At 39.1% G+C, this 19,963-nt stretch overlaps 1 protein-coding gene across 1 annotated transcript in view; it reads right to left on the minus strand.

Moving 5' to 3' along the window:
* Positions 1–19,963, minus strand: part of AR (androgen receptor) — a 221,469-nt gene that overhangs the window by 33,106 nt on the left and 168,400 nt on the right. The window contains exon 4 of the mRNA XM_072124472.1: positions 2,766–3,053. Within this exon, the coding sequence (XP_071980573.1) occupies positions 2,766–3,053 (288 nt within the window). The remainder of the gene's footprint in view (positions 1–2,765; positions 3,054–19,963) is intronic.

Here is a 19,963-nt window from a genome sequence, read left to right on the forward strand (position 1 = left end):
GGAAAATCACCACACAAACCCTACATATTTGATATGACCTTTCAATAAAACTAAATACTTATTAATGATTAAAGTTAAAAAAATTTTTTTTTACCTATGTCTCACAAAAAATGAAAGTATAACATGTCCCAGAATAAAAAAACCCTCGACTAGCACCATAGACAAGAAAAAATAAAAGTGTTATGCCTTTTGAAAGAAAGCAATGTAAAAACTATTTTCTCTATTTTTCTTCTCAAAAAATTTTATTCGGAGATCTTCTGGATATGTAGTGCGCAAAGTGTGCCGGCTTCTCAGGCGCACCGTGCATGCGCAGCTCTGCATGACATGCTAGGAGTTGCGTGAGGTCTCTGGATAGGTCTCCAGAGAATGATGTCACAATAAGGAGGCAGGGCGGGGAAGTCAGATGCACAATGTGTCCAGGGAAAACAATGCTTAGGAGGTGGGATTGCTTGACTGCTTGGTGGAGCAGACCCGCCTCCTTGACTGCACCTTACAAAAGAATAAAAGATGATTTTTCATTCATGCTGCAACCTAGAAATATGCTTAAAACACCTCCAGGGGATGTACATATTACAGAGGAAGGATGGAAGTATAACAGGTTCTCTTTTAGGAGTTAAAGTTAAAGCCGGAAATAACAAGCTGTATATAAAAATCACATTATTTTCACCGGTTCTGTGGCACCTTGGAACACAAACCAGATATCAGATTGAAGGGGAGATGCTCATTTTTAACGTCTAGGTGTCATAACTGCTTGAGGTGCGCCATTGTCATTACGTCTAAACACGGGGTATGTGCAAAGAGGATATACGTGTATAGCTGTATGGACACTGAGAAGGTCACAATAGTCACAAGACTCATATCTGCAGGACCATTTTACTACTCCAGTCTTCAGACTGTTTAACAAGTTTTTGGGAAAATACTTTTGCAGGAATAAAGTTTATTCAATTGAAAAAAAATCTCTCCCACAATTTAAATGCAGAAGTAGCAACTGGCATCCTCGCCTTCTAGTACATATTCGTGGGTGGGATGGCAATGAGCCCCTGGATTCCTAAATGCACAATAATAGCCTATTACCTAACATAAATATATTATGCTGCCAAGGTATACTAACTTAACCCCTGGGACAAAAAAAACCCAGCCCTCCTACACTTCATGCAATAACATTTTGTATGGCAATTACAGAATCCATTGGAATTGTACTAAAATGTGAGTGAGGTGGAGTAACACATAATTTCCCTCAAATAAGACTGTTTCTACATTGCGTAGCAGTAGAGCCGTTAGGATAATAGCATGTAGTAATGCTGAATGTACTGCACCGTGGAAGTAATAAATAATGCGAAATTAACAAAAAAAATAAAAAAAGTAAAAAAATGTCTTCATTACAAAAGGCAGTGGTTTAGTATAACTCATACAGCAACATACATTTTGCTGTTTTACAGAAGCAACATGAAGGCATGAGACCTATGCCATGGCTATGTCTGCCTCCGATTCTCAGCACTGTGTTCATGCGGCATCTGTTTTTAACTTATGCTTGTAACATGTTTTATTTTTTTAATGTAGCAGACACGGGGTCCATAAAAAAGGGACCACCTCTATAAATACAGATGTTTTGTAGTTTGCTGGTCTTTAGCATTTATGAGGAAAGACATAAATACATAAAAGACAATTGACAATTTTCCCAGGAGTGGATATCCAATCTGACTCACCCAAGTCATGTGGATTTCTCAAGGAATATAAAAAATATTCAAGACCTACATCCCTGACACTGCACAGTAAACGTTAATAAAAACTGGCAGAGAGGGCATCAAGCCCCATTTATGCCATATTAGGGGTACTATAATCTCTGCCACTTTTCTGGGGTACACTATAGCTACAATCTCTGCCAATCTAGTCATAACAGGTCCAACTTGGCAGGGAAGCGTCCTTCATTTTTACTAAGTTCTTAGATCAGGGGCGCCGTGTGAGGGGAGTTTTACGACTTGCGTAAAAAGCCAGTTATAATAAATAACCGCCAATGAGAGACAGAGGAGGTCCTAAGCACAGCAACACCAAATCTATAGTCCAGACCTCAACCCATATGGAATATTTTGGCAGGACCTTACCAGAGCTGTCACATTAATGTCTAGAAGAGGGGCAAAATACTCCAGAATTATGTAAACGGGAGACAAAACCATAAAGTAAACAATACTATGGGGTAAAGCTGGGTACATGGCTCTACAAGCTGTGAATACAAAGGTTAACCTTAGTTTTTCAAAAATGGCTCTTCTGTTTTGGCTTCATTTTTGCTAAACAAATAATGAGAAAGTGGAATCTGTCGTATGGTGGTAATTAGAAGTTGTGTCCTGCTACATAACCAAAGGAGAGGGCATACTTTCTTTTTCACATAACTGTACATAGGAGCCATGTAGGGCAATTGAAGATAAGAATGGCGGGCCACCTGGATTTTGCTCATTTCATATTTTATAGATTACATTTTGCATAATAAAGAAAATGTGTATGCATCTGCACAGTCTTGTAGTTCTTCAAATTAATCATAATGGGTAGAATTTATACAAACCAACAGCATAAAATCATTTAGGCTGTAGGTCAGAATCTGTAGAATGTCACGGCTGTAGATGCTCAATGTGAATTACAACTTTTTCAGTGCACAGAAAATTCACTTTTTCTTGAAACCAGGACAGATGTGGAGACATTACAGCAATGACATCATGTTTATCCCTGGGCCGAGGCTACATGTGCCAGAGCATAAGGATACAAATGCCTACCTGGTAATGCCTTTGCCCATTTCACCACATGTACTAGTTGCCTTTCTCCCAGTTCATTCAGGCTGCTGAGTAGCACAGCAAAGCTGTCTGGCTGATTGTTGTCATGTCCAGCACAAACCACAACAGGTTCAATTGCCTCCAGGACATTGAGGAAAATAGGTTGGCAGCTATACCCTTCCAGCTGCGTGAGGGACATGTTGGGTGTCATTTCTCTGCCATCTCCCTGACTAGGTGATCCTTCCAACTCCTCCTGAGCTTTCAGGTTCCCTAATTTCTTCAGTTTTCTTGCTGAAATGACAAAAAAGAAAATACTAAATAGTTATAACAAAATATTTTACATCCACTTTATACACATTTGTATAACAAAATAAAAGAATTGAAAGAAAAACAAATATGGAAGTTCAGTTTAATTTATCACCTTAAAATACAACTGTAATGTATAAAACCTTTTGCCTAACTCTGCACTATGATGGGGGCGAGGCTGTAATGGGGGCTTATTTAGGCATAGTGTATTGGCCTTCCATGTGTAATGCCCTATGGGCGCTATGATGGGGGCTTATTTAGGCATAGTGTATTGGCTGTACATGTGTAATGCTCTATGGGCGCCATTATGGGGGCTTATTTAGGCATAGTGTATTGGCTGTACATGTGTAATGCTCTATGGGCGCCATTATGGGGGCTTATTTAGGCATAGTGTATTGGCTGTACATGTGTAATGCTCTATGGGCGCCATTATGGGGGCTTATTTAGGCATAGTGTATTGGCTGTACATGTGTAATGCTCTATGGGCGCCATTATGGGGGCTTATTTAGGCATAGTGTATTGGCTGTACATGTGTAAAGCTCTTTCCATCATAGTTTATTACGATTATGAAATGTTAAATGTTCAGCTGCACTCTAACCTAAGAGCAATATTTTAGTGCCTCTTTGAGTTCACACAATTTGATTCCAATACTTATTGAAACAAAAAGTTCTTTCAATGTTTGAGTGTGGTATAGATATGTGGGCAAAGAAAAAAAGGCTCCTTACCCATAGCCTTCCATTGACACTGAGTAAGGCGCTTGCTTATTGTACTCAAGAACGGGGAAATTTTTTTCAGTGTAAAATTGCCGTGAGGGGTCCATCGTTGTATTTTATTCAACACATTAAACACTTTGTTATGTTTGTCTAAACATTGATGAAGACAAATATTCTTTGAAACTATCAGGCATAAGAACTTTGACATTCCTGGAAAGCTATTAATTATAACACAATAACACGTTCCCTTTAAGAGATGCATCCAAGCCTAGGTTACTTGAAGCTGCTTGGGGAACAATGTGAGAACAGTGAGTTTACTTAGTGCACACCATCCAAAACAGAAGCTCTCATGTTATCAAAGCAACATAAATATTAATGTTTGCAAGTGTCCTGACTGTAAGTGAGATATTCTGTCTAAAGTACTATTCAGTTCCATGAAGCTTGAGTACAGTTGATAAAAATAGCTGATAGTTGTACCTTTAAGAACTACTATTAAACAATAGCCCATTCCTGAAGTTTCAGTCCTTGGGGGAGAATTATTATTCACTTATGCCTATTTTCTAGAACATTTTTGAACTCCAGTTTAGAACTTTTAAAACTACGACTTCAGGAATTATTTGCTCAAATTGCATTTTCCAACACCCTTATTAGTCTACAAAGAGTGTTATGGGGCATTTACAATCAATTATTATCCAATTTTCTTGCATAAATGATGACTACAATCCCCCTTTTGCTTTTGCTAAAAGTCAGTTTCATAAAAATGGCTCCGGTTCACACATAAAAAGGAGTGTGATCAGATGAGTCGGTTTTCTGATCATGTGTCTTGGCTAGGAATAAGACTGAACTGAAAAGGAACTAAATGAAGCATAATGTAGGACATGCTGACATGATGTGTTTAAAGGGAAGATTAGAAAAAAAAAATTGAGTTCTTCATTAATACAGTTTCCACTATTTACTTTGGTCCTGTACCTCACAGTCTTATAGGACACGTTAAAGGCTGCATTAGACCACCAAAACAAAAGAACGTCCCACAACTAAATATGAATCATTACATAAAATCTCCATTTCAAATTTAGAAAATCTGGCACTGTGGACAGACATCCCTTTATATGTTTGTGTCATGAGAGCAGTAGCTTCCAACCACAGCACTGAATGCCTAGATGCTACCCGGCTCTCTAACGCTGGTACCATGCCAACCCAGCTCTGCAAGTAATGAATAGTTACCGGGAGTACTCTGCTTCACTGTACAGATGTAAGGGATTATGAAGAATATGCAGAAGCCAAAGGAACCCTGGGACAAAACAAAAACAGCCTTCGAAACAGAAACCAGGCATTACGAAAACACGGTTCATTCTGCAGGCAGTGTGTTACAGAGCAGTGCTGTTCTACACTCTACAATAATATAGGAGTTTCCCAGAAATAATAAACTGGGTCACAACAGATGCAGCTTCTAAATTACCCTTATCAGTGCTGTGCCTATAACACAACCAACTAAGGTGAGCATTCAAGAACTGTGTTGCACCGAGACTCAGCTAAACTCTACTTCCCTACAGTGTACTGTGTTCCCATGCTCATTGTGTTACAAAGCAAGGCTTCATGCAACTGTGTGCTTCACCTGGACCGTAGCACACGACCAAATTGAGAAGGGAAGGGAGTAATCGATCACTTCTGCGCCACAAATGTCTGAAATAAGACCTGCTCTATCTTTTGCGGCACAGCTGTCCAGCTTGGTCACACCTTATCTCACCGCACCCAGTCGAGGTGTAGGAGACTTCTGTGGGGCCGTAATTTTTGTGGTCACATCATGGCCCACAATGTGTCGTGTGCATAGAAGCCCATGACAAGCAGCAAATATTGATGTAATTATTAGAAAAAAAGAACAGTGCAAACTGAACTAAATGCAGTTTGTCTGTGTAGTGTGTGCCAGATTCAGGATTCTTTATGTTGTTCTTCGCTCTTCATGAATGTGGCGCCCCCTGCAGAGCTCCGACAGAGTGCACCAAGTTTTTCTTAGCCTTAGTAAATGTGTCCCAATTCTCTTTGAAACACACAACAGATTGCAACCAGGGTAATTAAAAAGTAAAGAGTGTTAAAATATATGTAACAACATGAATCAATAACTTCTCAAAACTGCTTAAAAAAAATAAAGGGAACACTCAAATAATACATCCGAGACGTGAATGAATGAAATATTCTCAGTAAATACTTTGTAAATCACAAAGTGACCTCCTTGTGTGACCTCCTCTATAATGTCTTGGCCACCCACACAAGTGGCTCAGGTAGTGCAGCTCATCCAGAATGACACATCAATGCGAGCTGTGACCAGAAGGTTTGCTGTGTTGTCAGTGTAGTGTCCAGAGGCTGGAGGCGCTACCAGGAGACAGGCCAGTACACCAGGAGACATGTAGGTGGCCGAAGGAGGGCATCAACCCAACAGTAGGACCGCTTTGTGCAAGGAGGAACAGGAGAAGCACTGCCAGAGCCCTGCGAAATTACCTCCTAATGACTGTGTCTGCATAAACGGCTAGAAACCAACTCCATGAGGATGGAATGAGGACTCAACGTCCACAGATGAGGGTTGTGCAAGCAATCCAACTTCGTGCAGGATGCTTGGCATTTGCCAGAGAACACCTGGATTGGCAAATAAGCCACTGGCGCCCTGTGCTGTTCACATATGAAAGCAGGTTAACACTGACAACATGTGAGTCTGGAGATGCCGTGGAGAGCAATCTGGTGCCTGCAACATCCTTCAGCATGACTGGTTTGGCAGTGAGTCAGTAATGGTCAGGAGTGACATTTCTTTGGAGGGCTGCAGAACCGTACGGTGCCGCACATGTGCTGCACCCTACCCCTCCCGTACGGCGCCGTGAGGCCATTGAAGTGTATGGGGGACGTATTTACGCCATGTATATGTCGGCCATATATATTATTCCCCCATACGTTTGTGTGAATGTAGCCTTAATGTGCTTTTTTTTTTTTTTTTTTTTAAATTACAACCTGATATGAAAAACATCAGATATAATATGTTCGCTCATGACTGTACATAGTTTTGTCTAAAATATTTCATGACACTTGTTGCCTGGTTATTCTGGTCTTAGGAGTCTAGTGGGCGGTCTAACTCACGACTACATGTTCACCAGGATTTGTTTAACTTCACAAACTCTTCAACAGAATCCCATAGTAGATCTACACAACTGTATTGTGAACGGCTGGATTAAGCCATACAGATGAATTTCTTTATACTATACTTGAAGTGCAGATGCTTTACTGAACAGGGGCTTTGCTGAGCTTTTAGTAATCCCAACGTAAAGCTATGACTTGTTCATACTGAAATGTCATTTAATACGGTTAGATCACTATGAGCTTGGACAAATCCAGCCATGTCACATGTATATTACCACATGAGTGATGTCCCATGTGCAGGCAGCCAGTAATTATGTCTTGACTCTTGGTGTCCACAAGTACTGAGTGACGCTGGAAATGGCATCATGTGTATAATTAGGATAATGAAAAGTGGGAGATGTACTTAGGCCTTGTGATCAACACTTGCAGACTAATGTCCTACCTCTTATGGTCTTGATTCTGTGATAAACAGAAGTCAGGACGATGTTAGCAAGAGATAATATTTAAGTACAGGCAGTCCCCTACTTAAGAACACCCAACTTACATACATCCTCTAGTTATAGATGGATCTCTCTGCCCACTGTTACCTATGGTGAATGCTTTACTTTAGGCCTAGGTTGCAATGATCAGCTGTAAAGTGTCTGTAATGAAGCTTTGATAATCTTTGATAATCTTTGGTCCCATTACTGCAAAAAATTTAGAAACCCCAATTGCCACTGGGACAATTTTTTTTGTTTGGAGCTACGATTATAAAATATACAGTTTTGGCTTACATACAAATTCAACATAAGAACAAACCTATGGAACCTATCTTGTACGTAACCCAGGGGCTGCCTGTATTACATTTCTTTAGGCAGCTGTAGATGTGTGACAATTTGGGTCTTATTACTCCTCTTATCCTTATCTCTTTAAATTAAATTTCCCACTCCAGGCCGCTAGTTTACATGTCTTACCAATTAATTCCTGCTGTATAACATGTATTCCCTTACAAGTTTATGCTCAACACCTAGAACTCTGTCCTTTACCTTTCCAAAAAAGTATTTTTCCCCAATAATATTTTCTCCCCAGCCAAAAATCCTAAACAGCCACCAGGAATCAATCGGCCAATCTCCAAATATCATTGTTTCGCTTCCCTCTTATACTTTCTCTTGTTCGCTCTCTTCATTTATCCCAAAAGAAGTCTCTATCTACACGACTTTTACATACTACACACCTGCAATAGTCATTCAGTTCTCTTACACCTTATCCACTTGTTTCCATTCCCTTACACTCATCCAGTCCTGGCTGTCAGTAATCACCTAACCAAAATCTCTCTTAATTAATAATAATAATAATAATAATTAATAATTTACTTCCTCTCTTAGTTTTTATACATGCTTTTATACATAGCTAAAAAGCATCTTTTGAGCCCATCACTTATCTCCTTAGCATCTCTACACTCCTAAAACACACTGCCTGTTGTCACTTATTCAATTATATTTCTGCTAGTTTTCGTCTTTGCAGCTAACAATATGGTTTCAGTTCTAATTTACAAAAGTAGCCAGTGCTCTACTCTTACATCTCTAGTTAGAAAAAAGGTGGTCAGACAGGTACTTTCTCACCACATCACACAAGTGGGAATAAGAGTTTATAGGAATCAACTGGGATCTTCACAGCATCCAAATCCTTACAGTTACAGGCTTCTATACAGAAAACGCTTTCGCCTTGTGTGATCCGACGTGTGAACAGAGTCCCAGAATGGATCGGACATACGCATAGTGTAAACGCATAGTGCAGACTGCCAAGGAGTGCTAAAAATGGGTCTCCTGATAACAGGTTCCCTTTAAAACTGCATGTATCATTAAAATATTTCCAAATGAGCTGACGCCTGGTTTTCGCCTATGCAGGCTTTTACGTGCCATAGTGCCGGCGTTTCACAGGAAACCTTACATAATACAAACATGTGCTCCTCCCTTGATAGGGACATATTCTATATAAAAGTTTCATTGTGTTAAAAGTATTATTAGCAACCATCATTTATACATAACCATAATCTAGTTTATTATGTATCTTACAAATTCTCTCCCTCACTGGCATTTAACTAGTATGCCCTGTTGTATAGGACTAATGAGCCTGGAGCCCCTGAGACCCATTTGCACAATTTTAAAGCCTTAAAAACAGGGCATAAGAAGCTAAAAGAAGAGCAGATCCTTCTAGAGGTGGCACACACCAGCATCCCTCATCCTTTAAGGCACACATCCCCTACATGGCTTTATATGTAGAATTGCTTACTGTACATCTCCTACTCCTACTCACTATATTCTGTATGTATTTTATGTGTTTTAAGCTGGTCAACAGCAGCTCCGATTATTCTGTTAGAAATAGGGGAGCGTGTCCAAGCAATTTTTACAAACTACAGATTTGAGAGCACTGGATACTTGCATTAGACTTGCATGGGAAAGTTGGAGGACTGCTTTCTTGCTTATCTGCTGCTCCTCAGTCCCACTAGTTTCCATACTCTAGATTCTACTGAAGCTGCCCTTGCACAAGTATTAAATGATCTCTTCTCGGCTAAATCTATTGGAAACTACTCCCTACTGATACTGGATATCTCAGCTGCATTTGCCAACATGGATGGCAAGACCTTTTCTCTTGTCTCTTGTCAATTGTTCTTTCTTGGTTTTCTTCTGACCTCTCCAAATGCACAGTGTATCCTTTGCCAGTTCAATTTCTTTTTGAGGGTTCATGTCCTCTACAGTTTTTTTGTCTACATAAGCACACATAGCTTTCAAAAACTTCCACTAAATGACACATGATTTGTTGATGAATAACTAATGCTGTACATGCTTGTGCCCCATGCACCTCAAAATCAACACTTTCTTTAGTATGGTAAATAACAAAAACACTTACTGATGGTCTAATTCTTTTTATATCTTGATAACTACAACGAATTTCTAATCACCTTCCTGGCATTACAGTGTCCACTCTAGAATCTATCCTACACAAGGCCAGCAGGCTCATCATTTGCCAAACACGATGGTGCTTTGTGCCAATCATAGAAATTGGTTACCCATTAAAATAGTACAATTTAAATTTACCTCCCTCACCATAAGGCTGCATGTACACGAACGTACCGAGCGGGCATGCTTTTGGCGTCATGGAGAGGAGGAGGGGTGACCCCTCCCCTCTCTATAGCAATGCACAGCGTACGGGCTGTAACACATGTACGGAGCATTTGTATCGCTCCGTGCGGCCATTGCCGACTATGGGGGACGTATGTACGGCACAAGCTTGCTGCCGGACGTATTTTCCCCATACAGTCATGTGCATGCATCCTAAATCTCTCAAAAAAAGCTGCACAGCAATGCATCACCTCCCTTGTGTCTGTATGCCATCATATTTATTTTTGTTACTCAACAAATAATCTAAAATCAACATCCTCCATATTAACTGCACTAAGACTTTTCTCAAGATGTACCAGTTCTCTGAAATGTGCTACCCATGGAAAATAGGTAATTGTCTTTTCCAGGTTTTAGCAGGGCAATGATTAAAAATAGACATTGTTTGGATTTTTTTCCCCAATCCCTAAGCACATTTACATGCAAAAATGATTGTTATCATCCATAGATTCTTAATGGGGCAAATTTTTTGAATACTATATGAAACGTCAACAGGGGATGCACTGATTTGGCTTACTTGACTTCATTTTGGCTCACAATTAGGGTGCACATATTCTTTTAGAAAAAGGGCCAAAATACTGCAAGAATGTGAGAGAAAATAAAATACATTGTGAGAGTTTTTAATATTAAGTGTGATGCCATCATGACTAGTTATAATGTTTTATTCAAGAGTTTTAGAGGTTATTGATAGTCCGTAGCATTGTGAATGCCTTTCTATGGGAAAGTTTACTAATCAAAATGGGCAAAAATTGATGTCCACCACATATTTTGTTCAATACCCTCTAAGTGCCACTGACAAGGTATTCAGTTGAAAAAAAAAAGGACAAGGTTTAAGATGCTTCAAAATGGACCTAAACTGTGAAAGAATAAAAACCATTCTAACCAAAGCCAAATAAGAAGTGTGAAGTTAGACAACGATATCTAAAGATACACTAAACCTTGGCATCAAGTCTAGTTCTAAGCTGTCTAAAGACAGCATTAGTAGATCTGCCCAAATGTTTTCTTAGAAGAATACTTTATATACGACCTGCTTGTGTCTACAGCAGTTCTGATATTAAGAAGACATGAGCAGCTGTATACCCTGTTTATGATCTTGTATGTGAAGCATGTAATGCAGTGGAATTAATCTAGAACGTACTGATGGAAGCAAACATATGGAGATTCCAGGTGACAGACTATGAGTTACTAATGTGATGAAATCTGGAAGAGATTTTTAAGTGGGTGTTGTATAGACCACTCAGTGCTAAATCTATTTTTCAAGAGATCTTAATTACTCTATATGGAGAATGTCAGCTGCTCTTCCTGAATTGTTCGTTTCAAGCCGTAATATAAAACTGTACATTTACTGGAAGGAAAAGTGATCACAGGCCATTATAAAGATCAATGATGACATATGTATAAATTCTGCTCGCCAACAATGGCTACGGGGAGGATCACATATAAACATCTAGATGGTGCACTCCTCCATCCCTGTTAGCTTTGCCTGCCTTTACATTTTACTGGACTCTCAAAGGATAACAAACAACTCAAATAAGATGTACTCAGCAAACTTTAGCTTGTTTCAACTTGAGTCAGTACTTGCTATAAGATTGAGAAATACTTGATGAGGGCAGCTAAATGTGAAGGGAAAATGCAGGACTGACTTGCCAATCTGAAAGCTTTCTGACACATTTCTTCTCCCAGTGTTAGTTTATGAAAGAACTTCAATCAAGCCGCTCTATATTTCATTTCTCTCGAATAACTAGCGCTGTACACACATCTGCACACCTATCATATATAATAGGATACAATGGGCTAGATTCAAATTGCTCAGATCACATGGCACAAGTTCTACTATAAATGCCAGGGAAGTGGTGCCATTTTATTTTAAAATAATGAAAATTATAGAAAATTAACAGGTTAAATGGATTGGTATCTGCTATTTCATGTAACATGCATTGTTTTACTTCAAAGAAGTTTTTTTCCTAAGAAAATGAATGGGAACGGAGTTGGAAAAACTAAAGAAGACTTGTGAGGTATCATAACTCCAAAATTACATCAAAAGCCCCTTCAGAAGCATGCATAGAGAAGGTTAGGGGCTATTATACCTACCGTGTGAATTGGATGTGGCTTTTGGTGACATATCTGACTTGTAAGATGTAATTCATGCTGGGGGGGGGGGTGACCATACAGTCTGGAGGATACACAATGAAATGTTTTTTTGCCTCAATGTGAACCTATCACCATTCTGGACAATGAGTTGGTGGATCTTCTGGTGGACTAAGTGATCATACAAAATATATTATATACATAGTTTAGTAAGAATTTCTTTATTGGTCCAGTTTTTATTAGTTCAGCTGTCTCAAATAACTAGGCACTGCCTGGTTGGATTCCATAAATATAACTCGGCATTTATTGTATTCTCCAAATCCACATTTGAATAATAAAAACAGCTTTAATGTTCCAATACATAAACAATCACATCAAGAAAACATTGGTCGATGGAAATCCAGACTTCAGCAAAATGCCTCAATGGGAGACCAGACTATAAGATTTTGAAGTTACACCATTAGAAAATATTGTGGGGCTGAGAGGTGGACCTCAGGTCAATGCCACCATTAGACAGCAATTAAGGGAAAGATTAATCTGCGGCTGAATATTGCCTTGTGAAACAACTAATGAGCTGAGACTAAAGTTCAGAAACAAATCAGAGGCTAATAACCATACGGCAAAAATGAATCCCAGCACACAGTAGTGAGTATACACAACATGTAAAAGAACCATTACACAGAAATAGTAAGCAGGGTTTAGGCTGCGTATGCTGTAACCAAACAGCTTGGAAATTACCAGTGTAATTACCTAGAAGAACACATTAAATCATCAGTGACCCAATAGTCTGATACTAAATAAGATGGTGCTATATAAAGATTATTATTATATTATCAATATGAAATGCAATGGCAGAAATATAACACACATCCCCAATACATATACATACAAGCACAGGCCTCCATGCACCAGGACTGAAATCTGTACAACAGTAGAAAATTCCATGTACAGATCTCTTGGAAATACTGAAGTTAGGATTTATTCTCAGCTTTAACAGGAATGCCCCAGAACTTCCTACATACAAATATTTTGGTGCTTCAACCACAAACGGCTGAAACACAATTTGCTACCAAGAGAGGGTACAGTTCCGGCCACATTCTATTGCAGCAACATATCCATTATGTAAAGTCCCGAGCTTTTACTATTTTATGAACCAGCCTATTCTAGGTCTAAATGTTCAGCATTTTATGTTGACTTTTTAGCCTTAATTTCCAAAAGCCATAACTTAGAACAGGACATAGAACTTATTGGCAAACTGTTTCAACAGATCATGAGAATAGATCCCACTGCAATTTATAGAGAATGAGGCTCCAATTTTCACAATTTAATGAGCAGGTCTAGCAATGCGCTTGGCTTTCTCCAATACTCACATATACAGTGAATGGGAGTGTTAGAGACAACCGAGTGTTGTGCTTGGAAACTTCCAATAGTCCCATACTATTAGAGTGGCAGGATGCATACTGGACCTGTCGCTCCATACGCTCTCATGATCAGCGTGGGTCCCTGACATGCATGTTATCTACAGCATAAGGATGACATATAAATATGGTACAGCCACGTTGAGGATAGCACACAAGTATTACACTGGACTTTAACAACATCATGGAATGTACAACATCACTGAACAGTTCCTGGTGTTCCTTCCCAGTAATATATAACGTTAGAAGGGAATTCTGTACATATTGTTTTCTTATGTAGCTCATGTGCCTTTGGAGAAAATAAGTCCAATAGGAGAACTGTTTGGTATGATATGGCTGAAAGCAGGATCCTTTCCAGCATAACCAGGTGAGACAAGATTTTTACAGTCTTTTCTGCTAAACAGATGTATAAACTCAATACATCCAGCTGCTTGTCTTCAAAACAACAAGTAAATTACCATCATTCATAGCAGCGATTTAACAAAGTGCAGACAATCAGATATCAGTGGGCTGTAAGCCAGGTAGCGATTGTTATCTAGACAGGAATACAATCTCTTTCAAGCCTTAATTAAAAAAATAAGGCCATAAAAATAATGGCCACGGGTCAATAATGGCAGCTTTGTGATGAAACCGACTCAGAAATGACTTCTTTGTAGCTACATGGAGGAGGGCGGGTTTAGATCATGTAATCTGAAATCACCCATCCATGTAATGTCTGCACTGGAGTTCATAATTTCAAGCAATGATTCTTAGTTTTGAACTTACGGATGAAAGTGTCATCGAGAAAAGTCTGGAATCAGATTAATGCTAGCAGTTACGGTTATATTTACAATCTATTTAACGAGGATTTCCGTAGTAATGAAAATGTCTAATAAATGTAATCTGATCACACACATCAGAGGAATGTCAGCCAAACCCACTTTAGCAGGACTGGTTGACCATCCAAAGTGTATGGGGGCCTATCCAACAGCAGATGTGGTGGGGAGGGGGAAGGATCAGGCAGTTGGACTTCAGCTGCTTGATCCCTTTGTTCTTTAAAAGATGAGCCGCTGCCAGGTCAACGGAGGGGACTGAGGGGACTAACAAGGGCTTCTTACCCTCTCCCCACTTGGTAAATATCCACATCCAGCATGAATGTGTTTGGAGAAATCAGGCAAAATCTTTAAATCTGCTTTAATCCTCAGCTTCCCTTCATACAGTAAGTTGGGTTGTCAACAATTTTATTTTATACCTTCTGTAGAGCTTTTGCTTTTGACAATCCTTTGATAAGTACTTTTAGTTTGTTACTGCATTATTTCAGTGGGACGTAATGTTATCAAGGCTCTGTATAGGTCAAATTTTCTTCAGAAAGGGCCAAAAAAAAAACAACAACAAAAATACAGTGCTAACTGCACTGACCCTCCACCGATCCCGTTTTGGGTCTTTGCTGGTCTCCCCTTTCTGGAAGGAAAATTCTGTGTAGCCGTATATATATGTGTATATATATATATATATATATATATATACGTCCCACCACGTTGGTCATTGGCTAAGTTTACATTTTCTTGACATTCTTTTCTATGACTACAATGAGTCACCTTACTTATTATACCCTTTGCACTATATTTCTTTAGTTCGCTAATGTTCCCAATCATTACAATCTTTAGTTTGATTGTATTGAATCATCCTGAACATCGTATGACTCTTTTTGGAAAATAAATAGTATATTTTTGACTGTTGTAAATAACCTTATTCTAAGTCCCAAATACCAGTTATTCTATCTTCTTCTGATATTTGAGAGTTTCAGTCTGGAGGAGTCACCTTTACTCCCTCAATATTGTGCATATCTTTCACTCTAGAAAATGTGCATTCCTGGGGGTATGACCAGATGGACGTTCATAAAGAATGAAATATTTGTACAATTCCATGATTGAGATCACCAGGTTTCTTCCTTCCATGCTTGTATCCTTCTCCTTGTGTCAGATGATAGTTGGGAGGACACTATGCTACCATGTGGACCGATAACAAATAGTACGTCTCTGATGTAAAGGATATGCACATACCTTCTGGTACAAATTATTCAGGACAATTATTAAAAAGGGAAGGATTTCTAAGAAATTATGATTTTTAACACATGTTGGTAACACTGACCAGTATGAGAATGAATGAGCCCAAGATTAGAGCATTTCATAAAATCCCTATTAGATGCATTCCTGACCGGGACTAAACTGAATCAGCATAACCTTGAAATGTTCACAGAACAGGAAAGGAAACTGATTTCATGAGAACGCTATAGCAGGTTCCACGCAGAAGCTATTGATACGATCAGCTAACAAAACGTAAGAAAAGCTGCACAAACGTGAATAGTTTAAAACTCCACTACTGGTTTCCTTATCAGGTTCTTTATCAGGTAATATATTGCAGATGTTTTTTTTAATCTATTTCCATTATTTTAATTCATATTAGGAGGAGTGTACAGTAAGTTGATGCTAATGAACCTGTATGCAAAATATGGGCAAGGTCCAATCTACCATATGCCCCTTATGAAACCAATGATAAGTGACATACTATTACTGTGCAGCATCTGGATGGGGTATGGAGAGGACTCACAGGCTCCATACTGCGCACATCACAGGTGTTATCCATGTAAATGTGCCACCATATTGGATTCGGTGTTAACCCCCCTCGAGGTCATCGGGGGCGGTGATTAGTTCCTATAACAGCCAAGATCTCTCTTAGACTCCTAGGCTGGTCATTCAGCCAGATCAGCAGAAAAGTCCCCATACTGCATACAGCAAGCAATACAGTGTATTGAAATAGTTTGACAGTTATATAATAATAATAATCTTTAATATTTAATAATAATCTTTAATAATAATATAGCGCCATCAAATTCCGTAGAACTTTACAGATTCCGGGGAACATATACAAATAAAATAAGACATTACAGAGTAATAATAGTCATATGAAACAATATTTTTAAATGTATATATAACCATATACTGTATATACTCGGGTATACTTATACTCGGGTCTATTAAAAAAATGTGTACTCACCTTCCGATGCCCCTCTGGCAGGTCCTCTTCTATACATGGATGCTCTGGCATCGGCTCTGTGTTGCTGATGTCATTACGTCAGCTGCTTGCTGACATTCTATTGTGTGTCATCGGCACACACTATGATGTCAGCGAACGGCTGACGTTATGGTGAGTGCAACTGACCGTGCGGGGACACAGTGCCAATGCCGGAGCATCCATGTATTGAAGAGGACCTGCATGAGGGGGGAGGGGCGTCGGAAAGTGAGTGCGCTTTTTTTTCCCCTTGGGTATACCGCAAGGAGGGGGCTACAGGGTATATACTAGGGTGTAGGGCTGCTGGTTATGTAGTGGGGGGTCAGTGGCTGATGGCTATATACTAGGGTCAGCCGAAGCAGGCTATATACTGGGGAGCAGGAAAAGTAGGCTATATACCGGGGGAGAAGGGGCTACAGGTTATATACTGGGGGGGGGGGGCAGGAAAAGCAGGCTATATACTGGGGGGTCAGGGGCTGCTGGACATATACTGGGGGCAAAGGGCTGTCTTCATACTTGGGGCAAGGGGCTTCTGGCTATATACTGGGGGCATGAGTTGGTAGGGTATATACTAGGCTTGTACTGGAGTCAAAATTTTTTGTGTTAAAAGTAGGAGCCTCGGCTTATACTCGGGTCGACTTAAACCCGAGTATATACGGTATATATATATATATATACCGTATATATGTCCTATATATATATATGTGTGTAATATATATATATATATATATGTCCTATATATGTATATATGTGTAAAATTGGTATCTCTAAATCTTGGTGATCATAGCTACCCAAAGAATAAAGCAGAAGGGTCATTTGGATTGACTAGCAAAAGCTGTAAATACATAGCCCATAAGAAAATGGCGCAAATTGATTTTTACTCCAATTTCACTGCATTTCAATGCAACTTTTACTCTTTTTTTTAAATCTCCTTGTGGTTTTTGATTCAAAAACCCTATTGAAACCTTCATGTTTACTGTCTTAACATAGCAATATATTTGCACACATTTTTACAAATCTGGTTGTGCTTTCTCCTATTATGTGTAGACTTGTGAGAAATAACAGACATTTTATTAGTAATCTTAATAAAAAGGGTTAGAAATCTGAGAACTTACTAGAAATCACTGTATATCAACACAGATAGAAGCTTGAGATCATCTTCTCTAGAAAACTGCAGACATTAGCAGAGCAACATAAAGAAACTCTAAAAAGCCTACAGACTAAGGGTACATACACAGCCTGGGGGGGGGGGGCATACCTCTGTGCGCTGGAGAGGAGGAGGTGATCCATTGCCAACTATGGGGACGTTTATGCTCTATATACATCCCCACAGACGCCCGTCTAAATGTACCCTAACTAGGAAGTTACAGTCATAGATGTTGTACTTTCCACAGAAGTGTAGTATGTATAAGATACATTGTACTCTGGGCAGAATGTTGACTGAAATGTATCCTATGCCCTTTCATGATAGACATTTGCAAAGGAGAAAGTATCAGATTCAGCTGCCAAGTTCTTACATTTTCAATTAGTTTTCTTTTTATCGCAATAGAGTGTTTTTTTTTCAAAGACTATGCTCCATTGCCTCTGTCCTATAACTGGTTAACTTCAAACAAACATCGCTCTGCTTTAAAATTAAAGTGGAGGATACTGGCCAAGCGAAAGAGGTCAGACTGACCCCAGAAACTGTGCTGTCAGGGCAATGAAATGTAGCCTGTTTGTTACTAACTCCAGTGTGTAGCTATATAATGGTCAGGGAGAAGAAATTAAATTAACCCATTATTAGATTTCATCCGTGGCAACAACTATTTTATCCATGTTATTATTTTCTCCTAAGTAAAATGGAAAATGGACCAGAGATTTGTGCAGATCTTAAGGTTCTTAGTTCAATGATCGGTTCAATTTACTTGCTTCCATTTGGCTTTTTTTTAAACGGAAATAGTCTAATGTTATGATTTGGTAATAGTCTATTAATTATTTATAATTTTGCATAACTTGAGCCAGAAATAAGAAAAGATTAGGCAGTGACAAAATGTAAACAGCTCCGACTTGCTGGACTTTCCATACAACCTAGGGAGAGTGTGCACTTGGGAGAGGGCAGGGGGTTTATTATATATATATATATATATATATATATATATATATATATTTATATATATATATATATAGATAGATAAATAAATCCACTTGATTTTTCACTTTTGAATTGCGGAGTGCTGCCTATGTTTTGTTTACCAGGACTCTGTTGGCTTGCACCCATATGTGAAGTGTTAGTAGTGCTGCTCTGGACTATATATATTATATGTATATGCACATATGCATGCATACCATACAGTGAATATAAACTTGACTGCCTTACTGTGCTCATTACTAATGTCAATAAACTTCATTGTATGCAATCATAATAAGTTTAGCATGCTATGCAAATAAATACAATAATACAGCTAAAGATTCAGAAGTATCTGGAGCAGGAACAATTCTTTTTTACTCTCCTAATTGGCCAGATCCCTGTCACAGACTGAGTAATACCTTATTGTAAATGCACAGAAAAGTAGGAATATGGAATGAAAAAGTGACAAAGTATATAAATGCGGAGACATAGTTTTCAGTATGGTACATGGAGGGGGAGCGGGTCATAGTATAAAGGTAGTAATGGTCTTTACAAATGGGAGACAAGGAGCTGTATAGACAGTCAAGGAGCTTTGTAACATTATAAACTTGTTGGGCACAGTGACTTATCATCCGTGAGGTGGAGGCACTGGTGAGATCACACTACATGGGAGTTTGACAATATAGGAATGCAGAAAATATAGAGGAGGAGAATGAAAGGGATTGTAGTTTATAAAATGAAAGGGCAAAGTAGCAACGTCATAGTATATAGAGAGGATACATTGGGCTATTATAAGATTATATAGGAGGAGGCGGTCATTCATGGTGTGGCGATTCATGACACAGCTATAAAATGAAAGTTGACTGACCACACACCACCGTGTTGTTGTTGCGAGTGTGATGCGAGTTCATCGTAATGATTCTCCCTGCTGTAGATCTGGACGCCAGATCACATCTGTTTAGTAAAGGTCTGACCTGGTAGAGATTTCAGCTGTAGCTTCCACCAGAGGGGTGGCCAGGGTGTCACTTCTGCATGAGGTTTGATTGAGGAGGGAGGAGGCGGGGAAGCTGGCAGAGCTGTGATGACACAGGGACTTTGTGGATTATAACATACACCTCCATGACCCAATCCTCTTTGCTGGCAGGCAGCCATTTCATATTTTTTTAATACTTTAAAAATGGAATGGAACTAAGAATGTTAATTATAATAGATAGGTAATTAGCTTTAAAAACCTGTC

This window comes from Engystomops pustulosus, chromosome 9, assembly GCF_040894005.1.
Source record: "Engystomops pustulosus chromosome 9, aEngPut4.maternal, whole genome shotgun sequence".
Taxonomy (NCBI): Eukaryota; Metazoa; Chordata; class Amphibia; order Anura; family Leptodactylidae; genus Engystomops; species Engystomops pustulosus.